Source organism: Corvus moneduloides, chromosome 6 (genome assembly GCF_009650955.1).
Source record: "Corvus moneduloides isolate bCorMon1 chromosome 6, bCorMon1.pri, whole genome shotgun sequence".
In the NCBI taxonomy this organism is placed as follows: domain Eukaryota; kingdom Metazoa; phylum Chordata; class Aves; order Passeriformes; family Corvidae; genus Corvus; species Corvus moneduloides.
This window is the reverse complement of record NC_045481.1, coordinates 16,616,021-16,635,847: the sequence shown is the minus strand read 5'-3', so window position 1 is coordinate 16,635,847 and position 19,827 is coordinate 16,616,021. Positions and strand designations below refer to the sequence as shown.

Genomic DNA, 19,827 nt, shown 5'->3' with positions numbered 1-19,827 from the left:
GAAGCTACCTTCTTTAGAAGTTCCAGGAACTACATAAAATTATCATGAAGTATGTGAAGCTGCATACACATTAATTAGGATTGAAATCAAGCTGCCAGAAAAGAAAGACCAGATTGGATCAACATGTGAGAGAGCAGATATTTGTGGAGCAGCTTGATCAAGTAAAGAGAGCCCAGTTTCACTAGTTCAACATTACTGAAGGGCTGTACCGACAGTTAAGTCACTCAAGGCTCTAACAGTAGCCCATACAGTGTTCAGAGGAAGGAAGCTCGCATGTATCAACATCGTTTTTGGGATGCGTGTGCTTCTGTAAAGAAGCTATGGCCTTTAGCATTAATGACCCTTTTCTCAATCACCACCATTCTTTTGTACGTTTCATGTTTTTATGGGGTTGTCCACATTGTTCATGGAAGTGATCCAGTAACAGTGCAGAAGCAAGCAGGAAGAATTAAGTATCCCAAGTGGCAATTGGGAAAGCTGAAGGAATACTCTGCTGTATTTATTGCCTTTCCTGGCCTGGTATAAGCCCTCTGAGCTGCAGCAAGCTGAGATTACCCTGCTGATGAGAGAACTCTGGCTGTACTGAACACTCAAAGAAACCACCCCTTGCATAGGTCAAAAAGTTTAACACTTTGAAGTCATGAATCATTTCCATCTTACCCTTCTCTATGGCAGACTACGCAGAACTAGGAGTAACCCCACTGGTATTGTTTTTCAGGAACTTGAGCTCTGATGAGTTTTCCCCATAAATACTGCAGACCAAGAACATACATGATAATGCAAAGGACACACTAATGGATGATAAGGAAGAAAAAGAGGTGCTTAATCTAATTCTACAGTACCCTGAGAATTGTGTGCCTTGTGGTGATGTATGAGGATAGTCTATTCCCTGATCCTCTGCTTTATGCCCAAAAATGGGTGCTGTATCTTTAAGGTGGGTGCAGAGGAGGAGGGAGCCTTGGGCTTTTCAGGGTTTTTTTTCAAAGCCTCACTCCCCCAGGTGTCCAGGGTGCCTCGGGGTCTGTTTATTTTGCTCGGCTACCTTGATTTTTCTGTTAGCCCAGGCAAGAAGTTTTTTCCCTCTCCCTGGCCTTGGACAAGCTGCAGCAGCAATCCTTTGGCAACTTTTCCAAGGTAAACTGGACAGTTAGTTTAATTCTGAGACCAGAGATAACAGGACCTGCAGGACAGGAGTCAGTCAGGACCAGCAGGAGTAGAGGGGCCACTCTGTCTCAGCCCCAGACCTCAGAAAACCTGAGCCAGTGAGAGAAAGCACACCAACCCCACCCTTTTCATCTGCTGTGAAGAGGGGACCAATGTCAGAGAGTCAGGTTCCCACCTGTTTGCCCAAATTGTTGTTTGAATCTCCTGGTTTTTAGGTGGTTTTTTTTTCCCTGAGAGAGGAGCTGCTATCTTCTACCAGTAGGTAGGTAGGTGGCGAGCCAGTGGTTTGTTTTATTTTTTCCCTGGCATTTTGGGCTTTTTGTTCTAGTGTGTGTGGGGGGGTGAGGTCTGACAGTTTAATATCTAGCATTTATTTACCTTTTTCCCATTGGGCATTCCGTTTTGTCAATAAACGGTTGAGGTGGTTTTTTCTCACTTTCATCCACTAGTATTCATTTCCTATTGGCTGAAAGGGATCGTTGGAACCGTTTTTAAAGGAGGTGACTCATTCCAGAGTGTTTTCTCCTGAACTGGTCTCTAAACTGAGGCATTGTGTTACAAGCATCATCAAAAAGATACATGTCTCTGCATGTACAGGGAATAAGAGAAAGCAACCCCAGGCTGTAACCTTGTTAAAGGGCAAATGGACAAGACTTCCAAAGCAGAGTTTTCACCTTCATATTTGAGAATGATCCTGTCACCTCAGAACAAGTCATGCTAAACTCCTTGTTCTTTTATTCCAATTTGGAGCAGTCAGATACGTATGTGTATCCCTGGTCCTAGGCAAGTCAGAAATTTTGCTACAATACTTAAAGCTTTCTTAAAACCATCTGTTTTACTGAACGGTTGAATGGATCTATAGGCAGAGTGACTGGTGCACTCTGATGTGCATGTAAACCTACAAATGCTGTACATTATAGATAGACAGCTATAAGCTCTAGGAAAAAATACCAGAAGACACCATGCAAATTAGAAGTCGGATTTAATGATTGTTCCATCTTTTAAAAGCTCTTTTAATCACTAGAGTTCTCACAGGCACAGATTAAAGAAGGAAATCAATAAAGAAGGGCATCCCAGTATACAGCTGCTATGCATCTTGCCAACAGCTCTATGAAGAAAAGGTTTCTTGCAGGATCATAGATGAATCTAACAGATTGTCAAATTTCAGCTGTCCTCCATGAAGTCTAAATAAAGTCTAACCAACCACATCGAACAAAGACCCCAGGCTGCTACTGGCGTTAGTATGCCAATACGGCATCATATACTTCTAGAGATTATTTTATAGATCTATAGATGTATACAAATGAAAAAAAAAATATAGGTTTCTATCTATTCATAATCCCAAAACTGGTAAGATTTTCTAGGCTGCTGTGCAGCTGCAAACTAATACTCCAAAACGTTCCTGCTCATTTTAAGTCCTATACATGACAGGACCCTCAAAAGTCAGCCCCCTAAAATGGATTTGTCTGTCTTTCAATTCAGCACTACAAATTACTCCTAGTCAAACTGAAAATACTGGGTGTGTAATCAATCCCAGCCCTTGCCTGTGCTTTTGCAGGATGAGTCTTATCCCTGGCTCTGCAGCAATATAAGCTCAGAATTCTCAAAAATCAAAGGAAGATTTGGGAACAAGGGAAAATAAAGGGGAGAGGGTGCACTAGAAAAGGAGAGATATTGGAGTAGCTATGTGAATTTTTTTTTAAATTTAATAGTTTAATAACCCGTAATACCAAGCACATGAACAAAGAGTCTTCAGAGACAGAGATGTAAGGTAAAGTATACACTTACTTCAGTTGCATTTTCCATGAAAGAGAAGTCCACAGTGTTGCCAAAAAGATTATGATAAAAGAACAACCCAATTTCTCATCAGAAAGAGAAAAAAAAAATAGAAACTACACATTATTTCTGACACAAAAACTGAACTCTCCATTAGAGAGATATTTTAGAATAAAGTTTCATGCTTAGATTTAACACCAGACAGCCATTGTGCCACACAAAGGAGTAATATTATCTAAAAATATCAAAGGTTACTTCCTACCTAGGTGAAATAAAAAAAGGACCTGAATCCATTTAGAAGACTTTTTTTCCCTAAACTCAGAAAAATAAAAGGCCATGGAAACCATGCTTTCAAGAGCTTGTGAGCAAGTAAAAAACTGAATTCTCTAAGTCTGCTGCAATTGGCAAGTTAAAGCATATTTAGGTTAACCAATATAATTTCTGGTTAGAACAACTTTGCTATCAAGATAGAAATTTGTACCGACTCATATCTCTGTACCAGTGCCAGTAACTTCATGATCAGTGGCAGCTCTCAATAGCTGGTTTCTGTTCTGCCTGCTTTACACTATCCTCAGGGAAAGCTCCAAACACACTCCTGTTGCTCTCAAAGGCATGCAGCAGTCACCATTCCCCAAAAGGTCCCACACAACTCAGTGCAGCAGCCAGGGCAGCAGCACTGTTCTCATATGCTCTTCAAAGGAGCATAACATTCATGACAAACTGCAAGCACACAAAACTGAAGTCATCCAACACAGAAATTGCTATCAATGGAAAGGGTTCAGAAACCAGTGGGTCTTAGGAGTATAGAAGTAACACAAGACAGATGAAACCAAGTCAGAAATGCAGTAATATAGCTGGAAATAAAAAGATCTCAACTGTAAACCAGAGGGTTATCAGTTGAAAGTGACAAAAGAGGAGAAGGAATTAGATCTATCGGACCAGCACTGGCATCAACAAGAGGAACCCAAGAAAAAGGAAGAAGTATTTTTTTGTTCAGACGGTAAATTCTTCCTTCCTCTAAACAAGAGCCTCTTGAAACATCAACAAGAATAAATTGTCTGTATGTAAGATAGAACAACACAAGCTGAGTTAAGAAAAGGCTTTTTCAGGAAACAGGAAGACTGGGCAACATCTTTAATATAGGAAACTGTAAGAATTTAACTTCTAAATTTATCAAAATAAAAGCTGAAATACTACAGGACTGCTGTCTATAAATGTGTAGCATAAACACCCACCAGAACAAAAACAGACTGAGCAGCAACACAGTAAACTTGCCACAACTAAAGATCAGAAAATAAGTTATTAGGTGTCAGAGGACAGATGTTAACAACCTTGCAGTTACTCAAATTATCAGAAATATTATTATCTTAAAGCGCACATAAGGGCCTACCAAGTCAAGTCCTGTAGAATACATAACTAAAAAGTTTCCCAGTTTTTGGGAAACTATACCTGTAAAATTCAGTTCAAAGTTCTCTCAAAAAAAAAACCTGTTACTCCTTCAGAGTCCCATCTAGTAAATCTTGGAAATCAAAATTACCAAATTCAGCCATGGCATAAGCAACTAGTCAACCAAACTCCTAACCTTAAATAGGTGAGAAAGAGATAACTGAAGTTTTAACTGCAATATAATGACCAAGATGGTGAAGTCCCGAATTTTGTTTTGTTAATGGACTCGCCTCTCCCCTGTATTTTTTCTAGTGACCCTCCAAGTTTCCTGCTCTGGTAGAGAAGTAAAAACCAATACACAGGCCTCCATTTGCCAAGAAACTGCCTGAATTTATAGCGTAAGTGAAATAAATTATCTAAATAACTGAGGTATGTTCTATCATCCATTACAACCTTAAATATCAAGTGATTTTAGGTGAGGGTTAGAAGCATGACAATACCTTCCAATAGAAGCAAGACTATTCTTACTTTGGGGACTGGACTTACAAGCTCATTTTGACAGCAGTTAGTAATTTGAGCAATTGAAGACCTCAACTTCTGTTCCAAAAGAAATCCAGTAAAAGGAAATGTTTGTTTTGGGAGAGATTTCAGTTATGTGTTTTGGGGAAGCTTATTGGTTTGTCTTTTTAAAATGTTCCAGTGCTTTTACACAGGTACTGAAAACAAACCTTTAAAGTGTAGAGGTTACTGAACATAACAAAAAGTTTACGTGTAAAAGGTAAGAATGGTATAGGTTATTTCATTTCTGTAAGTATCATACTCATTTCTTCTCAGTTATGCAAGTGGGCCTCGCAAAGATCACTTTCTTTGTTTCATATTATACACTAATAAAATAAACATTATTTGTAACAAAAAGGTAGGAGTAGGGTACACTCTGACACTTTAAATCTGCAGTCTGCCAGAGTGACCTAGCAAGAGCTGATTTAAAAAATACCTCTAGCTAAAGATATCTCTAATGTATTAAGATTTTGAATGTGATAATTCTATTTACATACAATTTGATATTTCATTTGAATTCTTCTTCAACGGTAACCATGCAACAGGTAAGTATCTACAAAGCTATGGTTCCACTGTAGTTTAAACAAAACAGGTTTTTTGTAAAAGTTGGTTCTATTAGCTAATAAAACCTATCTACTTTCAGATGTCATTCTATTAAACAGAACTGGAGCACATAAAATGTTACCATGGCAGCACTTTCTTCCTAAATTTTAAATTAACAAACTCTCATAAAACATATATTACACTATAGGATCATCTGTTAGCAAGCACATATACTTCACTGCTTTGAATCTTACCTAGAAATCTCTGCTTGAGAATTCTTCTCTCCGTCAACTGTAAATGGTGATGCTCCAGTTAATAATTCATACATAAGAACACCAACACTCCACCAATCAACAGCCTAGAGAACAACAATAATTATGTATGTTATGATACACTGAAGTAAAATTGTTAACAAAGGAAGGAACAAAACAATTCTCTTAGAAAGCAACTAGCATAGGAAGAACCTACCTATCAATACAAAGGCAAAATGGGATACAATGAAGAATAAACAACTGTTGTACTGATTGAAGGTATTTCCTGTGATAAATTAATTTTATATTGAAATCTTTCCACTTAGCTTCTTCAACTTATTTCTCAATCTGAACTCTTTACACTGACTACTCAAGCTCCTTTTGTTTTCCTGCCAGAATTAATTTTTATTTTTACCATTGTCATGTGATATGAATTCTAATACGCACTCAAAATAAGAGGAACTTAAGGCTTGCTAAGAAGTAGTGGAACTTGAACTTTCACGAGATTGAGAATGAAATTAAAGAATGTTCAAAAAGCACAGTTTAAGATCACAGGCCACAGTTAATCCAGGCACCTAAAAATGCTACGGAATCATAGAATAGTTTGGATTGGAAGGGACCTTAAATACCATCTTGTTCCAACTTCCTGCAATGGACAAGGACACCTTCCATTAAATCTGGTTGCTCAGAGCCCCGTTCAATCCAGCCTTGAACATTTTCAGGTACGGAGCATTCACAACTTCTCTGAGCAACCTGTTCCAGTACCTCATCAGCCTCACAGTAAAGAATTTCATCCTAATATCTAATCTAAATATCTCCTCTTTCAGTTTAAAGCCATTCCCCCTTGTCCTGTCACTACATGCCCTTGTAAAAAGTCTCTCTCCATCTTGTAGGCTCCTTTCAGGTACTGGAAAGTTGCAATTAGGCCTTCTCCAGGCTGAACAATTCCAATTGTCTCAGCCTTTCCTTATAGGAGAGGATCCCTCTCATCACTTTGGTGCCCCTTCCCTGGACTTGCTTCAACAGGTCCATGTCCTTCCTGTGCAGAGAACTCCAGAGCTGGATGCAGCACTCCAGCTGGGGTCTCAACAGAACAGAGCAGAGGGGCAGAATCCCCTCTCTCACCCTGCTGACCACGCTGCTTTGGATGCAGCCCAGGACACGTTTGCCTCTCTGGGCTGTGAGTGCACATGGCTGGGTCATGTCCAGCCTCTCATTCACCAGCACCCCCAGGTCCTTCTCAGCAGGGCTGCTCTGATCTGTTCATCCCCAGCCTGCGTTGATATCAGGGATTGCCCTCACCCAGGTGCAGCACCTTGCACTAGGTCTTGTTAAAACTCCTAAGATTTGCATGGCCTCTTCTTGAGCTTATCCAGGTCCCTCTAGATGGCATTCAATTTTTGGTTGTTGTCAACAACAACAACTTTTTAATGTTTAATTATCTGGACCACTATTTGTCTATTTAGGATCCTGAAATTTTTCACTTAGGTAGTATCTGCTTCTGTCAGATATTCCGAACCAGAGAGATTTTTAAGGAACCTGCTTAAAAGCACAATTCTTTCCTGTTATTAAACCTGTGACATTTCCAACCTTGAACACAGTTTCAGCCAGTTCATGTTTCACCTCTTTGCTGGTTCACTCAGGCAGAGCTTTCAGAAAAAACCATGTCTCCAACATGCTACTGTTGCAATGGATCATGGGTAAAACAGTGGTTTTGTTTGCTAAAGAACTTTACTAAGGATCTAGCATGAGCCTTGTTACTCCCACTTTGACAGTTTACTGCATTTTGGTTCCTGCTACTTCCCCTGCTATCCATTTTGCATGTGCAGCTCCAGATGGCACAGGCACTGTTCAATCATGGTCATCCAGTGCCACCACTGCACCTCATGGGCCTTAGAGAGATGGACTGTGGTAACACATGGGATATTTGGCTTCTCATATACTCATCATATTATTCATATCTCTCATAACTTAAAAAATATTTCTCTCTTTCAAAAGGAAGGATGCTACTATGAATAATAAAGGAAGCAGTTTAGTCCTTTCAATGAAATTAATTACAGGTGTTTGACCTTCTCAGGTTCACAGCCATGAAATCTGAAAATCAATGAAACTTCTGCTTTACTTGTGTTGGCAATATTAACACAATACAGGAAGACAGCTAGTGAAATCATGACAATCACCACATATTTTATTTGGTTTTGCTTCAAAATATACAGAATCTGATTTCTGATATATTCAGCCAAGAGTGTCTAGAACTCGCTGAAGAAGTCTCTGCACTGTTACTAATTATCTTTACAAATACATAATTCTCAGAGAAAATCCCAAAGAATTTCTTCTTGGCATGTGTTTTTCCAAAAGAAAAGGAGGATTTGCAGAATCAGAAATCAAACTTTAAAAAAATAAATACTGAAATACTAGAGCAAGTCCTTAAGACAAACACTGCAATCATCTAGAAGAGATTACAGATGATAAATACTGACTAATGAGAGCACAGCATACTAAAGCAATCTTGTTTTCTCTTTTTGTAAGGTCTTTGAGTTGCTAGATATGCAGTAAGTATAAAATACACTAAAAACCTTCTAAAATGACAATACATGACACTGCCAATGCTAAGGTAGCGAACGTGTGGTGTAAACAACTAACATCACACACATAACTGCAAAATCACCCCTATCGATCAGCTAACATTCACCATCAAACTGTGAAGCTATTCGTTATAAAACACCGTATGACTCTGCACAACATCTGATGGAAGTATCAGAGAGAACCAAAGGTAACAGAAGAGAGATTCCTCTTCAAGTCAGCAACAAGACTGAATTTGTAAGCTTTGAGAAGCCAGAATCATAATTCAACATGACTGAGAAATCTGAGAGATGCTCTGGAGGTGGAATGACTAAATTAAGAGAGTGCAGGAAGAAGCTTCAATACGCAAGTTTAAATTCCATTTTTAATAGCAACTGGGCAATCAGTATAGTAGAAAAAGACAAAGAGGTTATAGTGGAATTCAAGGTAGATGTGAAACAATGACTCAGTGAAAAGACAAAGCACACTTTATTTTATGTGTAGTAGAAGAATCAGGGAGGTCATTCTGCTATACTTCAAACTGCCAAATCCCAGCTGTGCCCACTACAATGCTCCCTAACTGAAGGTAAACTCAGACCAAAAGAGACACAGAATGCATAGAGAAGAAAAAGAAAGAACTTTCTCAGGCAAAAGTCAGACTTTTCCAGTTCTTAGACCAGAACCACAATCAACTACATTCCATGATCCACAACAGAAAGACAAGTCAACTCAGTCTACAGCAAAAAACCACATAGATTCAATATTCTCCAAAACTACCAAGTATAGTGAGCAATCAGAATAAATTATCTAGGAATATTGTAGAATTATTTTGGAGAATAGGGTTTTTTGTTTGTTTTAAAAATAATCTGTTAATTGTTGTTGTCTTGATCTTGTCTATCAATTACTGACACTTTACTGTGTAATAAAACTTGAGTCGCAAGCCAAACAATTAATTTTTACAATATGAGAACACTTATAACATTAATAACCCATCCCATACCTCAGTAAGTATAACAGATTTCTCTGATGTCCAATTTAACATGTATATCAGAATTAGCCACAAACCAGTCACTTTCCACTCTGAACTAGTTTTTCATGCAAAGGCAAATAAGTGTCAACTAAGTTTATTGTCCCACAGCATGTTTAGAACAAATTTTGAACAGAACAAAAATAAGCCTCAATACCTTTATAAACATGCCCTTTACCTCAGACCAGAAAAGGAAAATACATCAACAGACAACTGAATACACAGGAAATAATCTATTTTAGGACAACCTAAAACAACACATACTTAAATAAGACAACATCATATTTTACAAAAACCACCCAAACTGAGCAACATGTTGACTGAAGAATTAGTTTATTTTCAGTAATAAACTCAGAACATACCTTATCATGTCCTGTGTCTCCCCCTCTTACAATATCTGGAGCCATATATTCTATTGTTCCACAGAAGGAATATGCTCTCTCGTTCTAGAAAAAAAAGTAAAATTTACATCAAACAACTATATTATACAAATGATATGGGACAGATATGGCTAACAGTTCCGAAATGCTGGCAGCAATTCTTCTCCAAATAGCTCAGAACTGCTAGCTAAATAATATTCCATCATATGTAGAGATGTATCACATAATGCTACAGAATATTTAGTCTTCTATGAAAAAATAAAATGTCATAAGTCTGTGTTGCAATCTAAGATAAACACACAAAAATTAATCTACTAGTATTTAAAAAAAACTCTCCCGTAAGTCTAAAATGATTTATACATTTCAGAATTACACAAGATTCCCCAAATAACATAGATATACATTCTGAAGGCTGCAATACCAGTGCTCTAGATAACAAATGAAACTTTTCATTAAAAAGGGAATTTCTTTGTAAGATGTACAATTTGACTAAATTGGATACAAGATCCTTTGGGTTCCCCATATTTAGGAATTTGTTATGACCTCTAGAAAAGTTGTTTTCTTTCACAACAAACACATATATAAAAAACAACATTATCTCAAGAAGAGACTTGGAGAGAGACAAGACAGAAAGGGAAAGGCAGACAGTGTTGTAAATTCAATTTTATTCTATGCACTGAATTATTCTCTTGACTATGTTCAAAACTAAGCTGCTTTCACAGGCATGTATAATTGTTCCCTGGTAGCGATTTACCTTTGAGGTCAACATGAGGTCATGCTGTACCTTGCTAATGACGAAAGCACATGTGTTTGGGCCATGCAACATTGTTCCTCCCTTATCCTTCATGCTTCTAGCATTTTGGGGAGAGATCCTGATAGGTCCTTTAAAGAAGAGTGTTCAAAAAAGCAAATATTTCAAAAGTCAGGTTTTACATTTGTAGATTCAGATTTGGAGTTTAAAACAGGTGCTATATAAGAGACTACACTAATGAGAAGAAGCTTCTAAAAGTAGAAATAGTGCTCTGTGCTACCCTAAGGCATAAAAGTTAAACAGTCCAGCAGCATATTATTAAACTGTATTTCTTAAAATACATATACTGTGACTGGTTTTTTGGGATGAAATTCTGAGTTCAAAATAGTTATAAGGCCTCATTTTGTTCAAATATTAACTTGAAATATTAACTTCTGAGACAAAACCATATAATAATGAACTTTTCATGATTCCACTTTCTTTTGACACAACTATTGTTTCTCTCTGATAATCTTTTCCAGAACCTGTTATCCTAAGGAATATAATGTGATAAAAAGCATAAACAAAGAAAAATTATCAGAAATCCCTAGCCCTCCATCAGCCAGTCTAAACCTACTCAATATCTCTGTTCTTTTTTCCTTCAGCTGGGAGGGAGGGAGGAAGAATGGGGAAAAGGAAGGGGAGTGGAAAACGCAGAAAGAAACTGTTCTTCACTCGCTACCTCTCCAAAGAGTAAAGATAATGCAGCCAAAGTGAGATATCAAGACGACTGTCTGAAAGCAAAGCACTCTGACTCCACCACAGATTAACACAGACTTGCCTTCATAAGATACTGTAGAAAGTCCTGACTTCAAAACAGTTGAAGTCATAAAATCCAGATACTTCTTTGTTAGAAACCTCTGTTTATGTTGTGGTTTATTAAGTTACAGGCTTCATCAATTACATCTAGCTGTTACTTAAAAAACACAGGTTTTGCAGTGTGAAATTTCACTAGGAACACTTCGGTAAATTTGCCACTGTTAAATATGCCTCTTACAGGAAGTCATTAATAGTTTCCTCTGTTATGCACTACACGTGGGTTTAAAACCATTTTCAAAGAATGTTATCTCCAATAACAGTTTTATTTTCTGTCATTTTCTGGTCTCTTGGGTACATGAGAGACAAGGATATAGTGGACAGAGTCCAGCAAAAAGAACCATAAATATGATTTAGGGAACCTTTGAGGAAAGGCTGAGAAAGCTGGGACTGTTTCACCTGAAGAGGTGAACCTGAAAGCTCAGGGAGATCTCATCAAAGTACAAAAACGCCTGAAGGAAGTATGCAAAGAAGAGGGAGCAAGGCTCTTTTCAATGGTGCCTAGAGACAAGACCAGAGGAGGAAACACTTTTTTACTGTGAGGGGGACTGAGTGCTGGCACAGGCTGGCCATGAAGGTTGTGGAGTATCCCTCCTTGTAGATATTCAAAAGGCTTCCTGTGGGCAACCAGCTCTAGGTGACTGTATTTGTGCGGGGGGTTGGGCAAGATGACTTCCAGCAACCCCTTCCACTCTGTGATTCTGTCACAAAATGTCACTGAAAGCTGTATTTCAACATTCATTTGTGAAACCACAACCAAATCCTATTTTGTACCCCCTCCATATTTACATTTCAGCATAATTTCTGAATGTTTATGCAATAACATATCTTTTAGTAAAGGTAAACAAAGTGGCTTACTCAAACCAGTTAGCTGCTTAAGAGAGCAACAACTTGTCTTGAAGCCACAGAGAATTTTGTTACGAGTTCTTGAATAGTGATAGATACATTCACATGGACAGCCAGGCACTTCATTTTGTTAAGCCATCTTGCTATTAAATTAGAAAACCACGTTATATTTCCCTATTATTTTACCTTCGAGATGAACAACACACTGACACAGGGGCTGTCCCAGTATATATTACCAGACTGTTTCTAATAAATACTGTAGTACTACACACAGGGTAGATATATAAATTTCCCCACACCAGCTACAGCAATATTAAAAAAGATGGTGTACTGCATTGCTTCCTAGTTCCCTGCTATCATTCTGACTGATCTAAGCAGCCTAGTGAATTGCAACTGCTTTAACTTGCCAGAGCAGTTTCAGTACATCTCCAGATAACTTATTTTAACATCCCATTTTCATTTTCCTTCATCAAAAAAAAGAAAGGGCACCGGGCAGCTTTCATGCAGAGCGTTAGAACTCTGTGACATCCAAGAGATGTGTGATGCAGATTACCATTTGTCCTGGAAGACAGCACTTCATCAGAAAAACCCTACCTCAGAACAGTGTCTTCTTTGCTAAGACTACGTACCCCAACCTGGGCATCTTGACCACAATTACACCAATTGCAGAGATCAAAATACCTAACTCCAAAAATCAATCAAAAGTGCTGACAGAGGGTTGGCAATCTTGCACCACCATGTTCTTGATGATCTTGTGATATCATCGCTTGGCTCTGCTTTATAACCAAGGAATGGTAGGCAGGCATTTGAAACTACCTGAAAATGTAGAAAGCATGTGTGTAAAGTTTTCTCCTCAGTGACAGAGAGGTCTTATGCCTTCAAAGTTGTCTAATGACCTCCTTCAACAAATACAAAAAAAGCACTTTAACAGCAACCAAAAAAAGCAAAAAGATCAAACTCTACTCTGCTGCAGACACTAATCACACTCACCACATTTACTGGAAAGGCTTGACTGATAGAGAAACAGTCACTACTGTCATAGAAGGATGTGTCCTTTAGAGCATCCATCCTAGCCTACAATAATACAGATTCAGTTTACTAACATGTGCAAAGGCAGCTCAGACAGTTGTTAAGTCTTGCAACTGCTCAACAGGTTGTAACAGTATGTGGGACAAGAAGTGCGATTCCAAAGCGAATCACAGGAATCAGATGAGACATCAAGACAGCAAAGGTATCACTCATGCTCAACATGCTCTTAAAAGGCTCACCTCTACTGGTCCAAACTGCCTTTTTGCAGCCAGCTCTTCAGAAAAAGGACTACTCCTCTATGTCTGATTTAAGAGGATACTGTGCTGGCAGGACGGTGTTAGTTTCCAGTGCCACAAAACTCACACAGCCCAGAAGCATTGTAAATGTCTGATTCAATGTCCTAATGCATCCAAAAAGGGCATGCAATCTGGGCAAAGAAATAGTGACAACAGATTCTGGATGGGTGTTTCCCAACACCTTGGAGGTGAAGGCCTTGCAATTCTTCTCAGAGAAGAGGACCTGATCCCAAGGAACTGTTATATAGTATAATAACTCCTTCAATAGGCAGAACATCATTAGTTCAGGGCCCCAACAAAATCAAATTAATTTCCCCATGGAAATAGAGACCTGTATAACTGAAAAGTGCATTTAGAGTATCTGGCTTAGAACACTCAGGCATATTCCAAGTACACTGTTCTGCACATGTGCACAAGACTGAGGAGAAGATCTATTTGCCATACATATACTGCTTTGGGGAAACGCTTCAGAGCTTGAGCAATTGTGATTTTAATTCCAAAGTGTAAATGCAGGTGTGGAAAGCACTCAAGTGTCTTAAGACAGTTACTATGCCATTTGAAGATGTATTATTTAACATTTAAATATACAGCCTTTGAAGTACTTCTTTAACTTGATGAGATTCATCTAAATAATAACTGCCACCACTACTCCAACAGACACTTGAGTCATAAAACCTTATGGCTTATTTAATTTAGAAGTCTTTGTGCAAACATTATTTAGACAGAGGATTAGCCAGGTATTCACTGAACCCATTCTTTTCAGCATTCAAAATTAGGACCCACTTCTCCAACTACATGAAAGGTCATCTTTGAAACACGACAGACTGCTTTCTGTTTTCTGACTACTTACTGCACAAATACTTTGTTCTTAACTGAGCTAGACTGCTACCTGGAACATCAGATATGACAAATTCTGAAACTATAATACTATCATATTCTTTCAAACTGTGAAATTTGACTCCTTAAATATATTTTGTAACTTGTAAAAAGTAAATATATAAAACCAACGCTACTCTTCCCTAAAAGTTCTTTAATAGTGTAAGTATTCTCTAATGGGAATTCCTTGCTATTCGAAGAGATGGTAGGATAGGGTCAAAAGGCTTGGTTAAAACCTAGAGCAAGTTAAGTTCTAGTACAAGAATTTCAAGAAATTGAAACTATGTTATATAAGGGAAAGAACACTTATCAGCTATTAAATTGGCTTGAACTAACTTCCTTGCATTCCATATTCATATAAAATATTCTTGGAACATTATCACATAGCTTAAAAATTGTTCCTTCAATGAAGTCAATATTTAAAAAAAGACAACAAAACCAAAACCTAGAAAACTCAGTGCTGTTGGGCTAAGAACACAAAGGCCACCCGTAGAGCTGGAGAGTCAGAGGTACAGTCTCTGGTGGCACATATTTCATCTGTCAGGAATAACTATGGCTGGCTAGCACCTAGTGCCATGGAGCAAGAGTGTGCAATGGCACAGAAGGGAACCAGGTAGCCAGACAGAAGCTCTCTGAAGGCATTCAGGGCTGCTCTGATGATTGACTCCACAAGTCCAATGAAAAATTCTCCAATCCAGACAAGAATTATTTACTGGTTCTCATCATGTTTGTTATGGAGAAATAATATAATTACTATGCATGTTTTGACTGGGTTCTTCTATGGTTTTCAGCAACATTCTTACAACATTCCTATGCTTGTCCGTAGTTCTTAGTTGGCAAATTAAATTGCCTCATTCCCTTAATCTGACTTCATCATTATGAAGGTTTCAAAATGTTATGACCTAGCAAGAAAAGAGGAATACTTCTCTCTTGGAGGTATTCCGAATTGGCATAACACATTTAAATAATGTGTTAAATCTAATACAGCTATGGACTTTCCACTTAGTCAAGGACAATTCCCCCCTTATTGCATGGGTAGTAAAATTCTCTATACCAACTTTCAGATCAGGTTTAGAGATGACAAATCAAACTCACGAAAAATCATAGTTTAGCTAAAATTCTCTGTATATTGGGGCTTCTCTTTTATCAATCACCTAGCATATACTTCACATACTGGAAAAATGCAGAACTGCTTGCAAAGTTCCTCAAATTTCTATTTTGTGGTATGATTATTAATATACTAACTGTACCTAAGAAAAATTCTATTTCTTAAGTAGTGCTTCATGCAAATTCTAGCCTAGCAGGAAAGTCAGTCCTGTTAAAAAGACACAGAAGGTATTGTTCTCATGAAGGTTCAGTGATGGCAATGGACATCTCTAATACCCTTTCATGGAAGGCTTTATTAAAAAAAAATATGCTGAGGAGAGTAATTCTGTCCCAAAAGATACCAAGTATCTAACTTTGTATCAGATTATTTAACAGCTCCCAGCCACTAATTCAAATACATACAGAAGTCCCAACACTCAGCATAAATACTTGCCACCTGGCTAGGACTGCAACACTTCAGCCAGTGAGGAAGAAGCCATCCCAAAAGACACCTGCATGTTGCTCTTCCACAGAAGGTCTCACTCAAAGAGGGTAAGGCAGAAACACAGACTCCCAATTCAGAACTCGAAATAGCAGCAAGAGGCAACAGTACTGGAAACACTAAATAGGCAGTGAATCCTCTTGAAGAATAATGCTAGTGTGTTTTTGTGAGATTTCTGAAATGTCTTTGTGTGCATATTTATCAGTATCAATATAATACAAATAGCTTCAGCCACAATGGTATGGCCATTGACTCTTCTATTTTACAGTTTTACCAATTTCTTAGTTAACAAAGAACATTTTAAACAATATACACTAAACTGTCCCCTCTAATAATTTTCTTTTATTCAATGCATATTTAGAAATTGACAGGAGAATCATTCATTCTACTATTTTTGCAAGGCTGCTGAAGAAAAAGTAAGTAGTTAAGAAATAAGCAAATTCAGACAGCAAAGGTTAGAAAGGATATATAATGTGACTGTATTCAGAAGTAAGACTTAATTGGGTGTACGGGCTCATCTAAAGAGTTTCACAGGGTATCAGATTAAACAATTTTCTTGTCCTTTCAACATAAAATCCATTTCTTAGTCTCCTCAAATGCCTAAAGTGGTAGATAATTTCTAGGCATGAACAGACACCAGTGTTCGTACTGCACCAGAGAACTCTCACTGTTGCTCTTCATTTGATTAATTCAGGGAAACACACTGGAGTATAACTATCTTCCTTAATTGCTTATACCTCTGAACAAATGCTTCAAATCCCAAGTTGTCTTTCTTCCTTTGTTAAAGGTACATCAAAGTTCCAGACTGCATTAATTAGACCCTCTCTGGGCTCTATCAGTAGCGTTTCAAATAGCACCCATCAGAAATGAAGAGATGTACCAAAATTTCTAGAATACAAGAATCATTGTTCCAATCAAGTACCATCATTGTTCCTATTTTGTACAGCTGTGAGTGTATGTAAACAGAGTCCTGAAAGTCATAACTTACAGCTTCGCTACAAGCATAAATAGCGAAAGCTTTCCCAGAATTACCAATGGCAGGACCCTGAGCTTATCAACAGGCTCCACAATCTCTTTCACCAATCATAGGGGTTAAAGCATCTCTGCTTAAGACCAATTCTGACAAAATGCAGCTGAGTGACCTGTGTGGAACCTTCTCAGGGGCCTCTTCCACTTTCAGCTGGAAGCAGAAGTTCAGGCTCCCATTCTTGAACCTTGCATCAGCTGTGCTGTAGGTATGTCTGTACTTGGCTGGGTACCTCGCTGATACTGATCCACCAAATTCAAATCCTGACTTGTCCTCAAGCCTCTTCCCTCACAACAAACTTTTTTGATAACCACTGGACTGTTAACCAAGCCTGTTTTTCTGGCACTAGACTCGTTCTGATCTTGCACTCCTGGTCAGTGAGCACATTGATCCATACCTGCCTCACTATCACACTTAGCTCACACTAATGCAGGGAGCAGTCTCCCCACCCTGCTGCTTCCTGGAAAACTAGTCAAGAACCACAGTTCCTCCAGGAACAGCTTACAGGACTGAAGACTTCATGCAGTTGAAGAGTTCAGCAGTATCACACAGAGCATTTCATATATTAGCTATCAGCAAACTGGCTGCAAGCTACTGATCAAGCAAGACATTAGATTTCCCTCGGTAAGCTTAGTAAGAAAACCAGGACCATAGGATAAATCAAAAGAATAATATCATAACTGAACATTTACTTAAGGCCACATAGCAGAGGTGCTACTAACAAGTTCCCCTGCTGAATGGATTTTACATTTCAGAAAATTCGCAAGTAAAGACTGAGAAGCCTGATTTCTTGGCAGAAACAGGACCTGTACCTTCAGTGAGTCTTAGAAGTCAACCTACCATAGATATTTACCTCAAAAATAGAACTGCACCAAGGAAAAAAACCCATCTCCATAGAAATTATACCTCTAACATTCTTCGCCATTATTTTAATGGCCCAGAATAACAATAATTACAATCTTAATTTAGGAAGGCAAAATTATATAAAAATTGGCAAAAAGATCTCTCACAGTTCAAAGATGCGATATAGGTTTAAAATGAGGAAAAAAATCTTGTTTCAACAAAGCCTTGCGTACTGACTGGTTTCTTGTTTTTACGCACTTCGGTTTTTTAAAATTTCAATTATTTTGGGAAACTTATTGGTGGCAATATCTAAAAATAACACTGAGTAATTAAGCTGTCCATACCAGAAATTATAAAAAAAAGTCTCTCAGCTGAAGACTGTTGCTTCTGCAGCTGTAAACTTCTATTCATGACCAAAACTAACCTTTGCAGGAGACAAACAAGAAAGAACAAAGACAGGCAAAAACCTTAGTGGTACGCTAGTTAGACTGCTCTGCTGCATATTACAAAATCATAATGAAGACTGTAATATGAAAACAAAAGCTTAGACTAGAGCAAAAATCGTTGCAACAGGGCAGATCAAAGGTCCACTAGTTTGAAATGTCATCGTATGAAGAATTTTTAAAAAAGTATAGGGTCATGTGAAATTAATTGAACATCCTATCCTGGTGGCTGTTCCAGCTTGAAGAAGCCATTTAAGTCAGAATATATTGGTTAGTATGCCTCTTGCCACAGCTAGACTGATGACTTCTGCTTCCAAAACACAGATGGAATAATGCTACTGAATTTTTCAAGCAAGAATGAGATTTGCCTGCCAGCAGATGCCATCAGAACAGGCAGATAAAGGGGACAGCAAGGGTAGCTAAACCTTGCACTGTGTTAACCAAGAAAGCTACGACCTCTACCTCTGTGACCCCAGAAAAAAAGTCAATGGAAGGCCACACCCTCATCTAATGTCAAGTGGAGATTCAAGAAACCTTTTCACAGACTTTTACAACAGCAATGTTCGGTTTCACAGCGCAATGCAACTGCAATTCTACATGAAATTATTTAAACCAGTTCCTGATAATGGATTTTAAAGTAAATAACTAAGAGTAAAGAAAACAAAAGTCTCAATTCTGCAGACAAAAAAATTCAGAAACAATGTATTATTGTGTGGGAGGAATGCAAGTCTGTACCACTGTCAACTTGGATGAACATTTTGTACTAGGTTCTTCTCAAAATTCCAATTTTTGGAAGGCTTGTTTTCTAAAGCATCGCCTTTTTGAGATGAGAGAGGTAATAGTACCAAGAAAGAACAGTATACAAAGCAAAACCTGAAAAAATCATATTTCTTCAAAGAGAAGCAAAATTATAAGGTATGGAAGAGTACTAATTCTAGGAAGAGTTCTGCTAGCTGTTACTACAAGCCTTCAAAAGTTAATTTTTATTTTTTTTTTAATAAAGAAAATCATACAGAACATGTCAAATAAACAGTTTCAGAGAGCTCCACATGTAAAAGGTAAAGGAGTAAGAGTGGACCATTTTGCTCAAATGCAATCCATCTGGTTCTAAATTCATTTACATTTGTCTGTGACTCTCTGGTCATGTGAGTTTTTCGCACGTGGCTGCCCAAGTTTCATGGAAGTAGGGTATTTGCAGTAATTCAAAAGAAAAAAAAATCTATGGGAAAAATGGATTCATGACAATGGGAGCATTTGCTCTCAGAAAGTTACTTGTTTTCCTTTGGAAAACAGAATCAGAATTTTTCTTAGTGACTAGCAACCTAATATCCAATAGAAGATACCAGACTACTTAACACAGAGGTTGGCCTTTCTCCCCAAAATGGGACTTTTTTAAAGTGGTATATTACAATAGGAAAACAGTATCCTTAAAGCAGTCGTTGTAAGGCATCATGATCTGTCTTGCAAAAATTCTTAACAGAACTTTAATATTTTGGCATCAAAATCTGGACAGAAACTATTTTATGCTCTGGTCTTCTGCATTAGTGGTCCACGCTGGAAAAGCACAATCTTCCTTGTGATAAGCACTTGAAAAGGAAACCTCCTGGGCAAAGGCTCAGTCAGTCA

The 19,827-nt window shown here is 38.0% G+C and overlaps 1 protein-coding gene and 1 pseudogene across 5 annotated transcripts in view; both read right to left on the bottom strand.

Moving 5' to 3' along the window:
- RPS6KA5 (ribosomal protein S6 kinase A5) overlaps nt 1–19,827 on the bottom strand; it is a 75,191-nt gene that overhangs the window by 22,413 nt on the left and 32,951 nt on the right. For 3 of the 5 annotated variants that reach the window (XM_032111368.1, XM_032111369.1, XM_032111372.1), the window contains exons 6-7: nt 9,630–9,713; nt 5,682–5,785 (exon numbers count right to left, since the gene is read on the bottom strand). In XM_032111368.1, coding sequence (XP_031967259.1) covers nt 5,682–5,785; nt 9,630–9,713 — 188 coding nt within the window. Of the gene's footprint in view, nt 1–5,681; nt 5,786–9,629; nt 9,714–10,401; nt 10,530–19,827 lie in introns of all 5 variants that reach the window. The other 2 variants (XM_032111370.1, XM_032111371.1) reach the window with 2 other exon arrangements.
- Nucleotides 6,600–9,582, bottom strand: LOC116446217 (annotated as a pseudogene).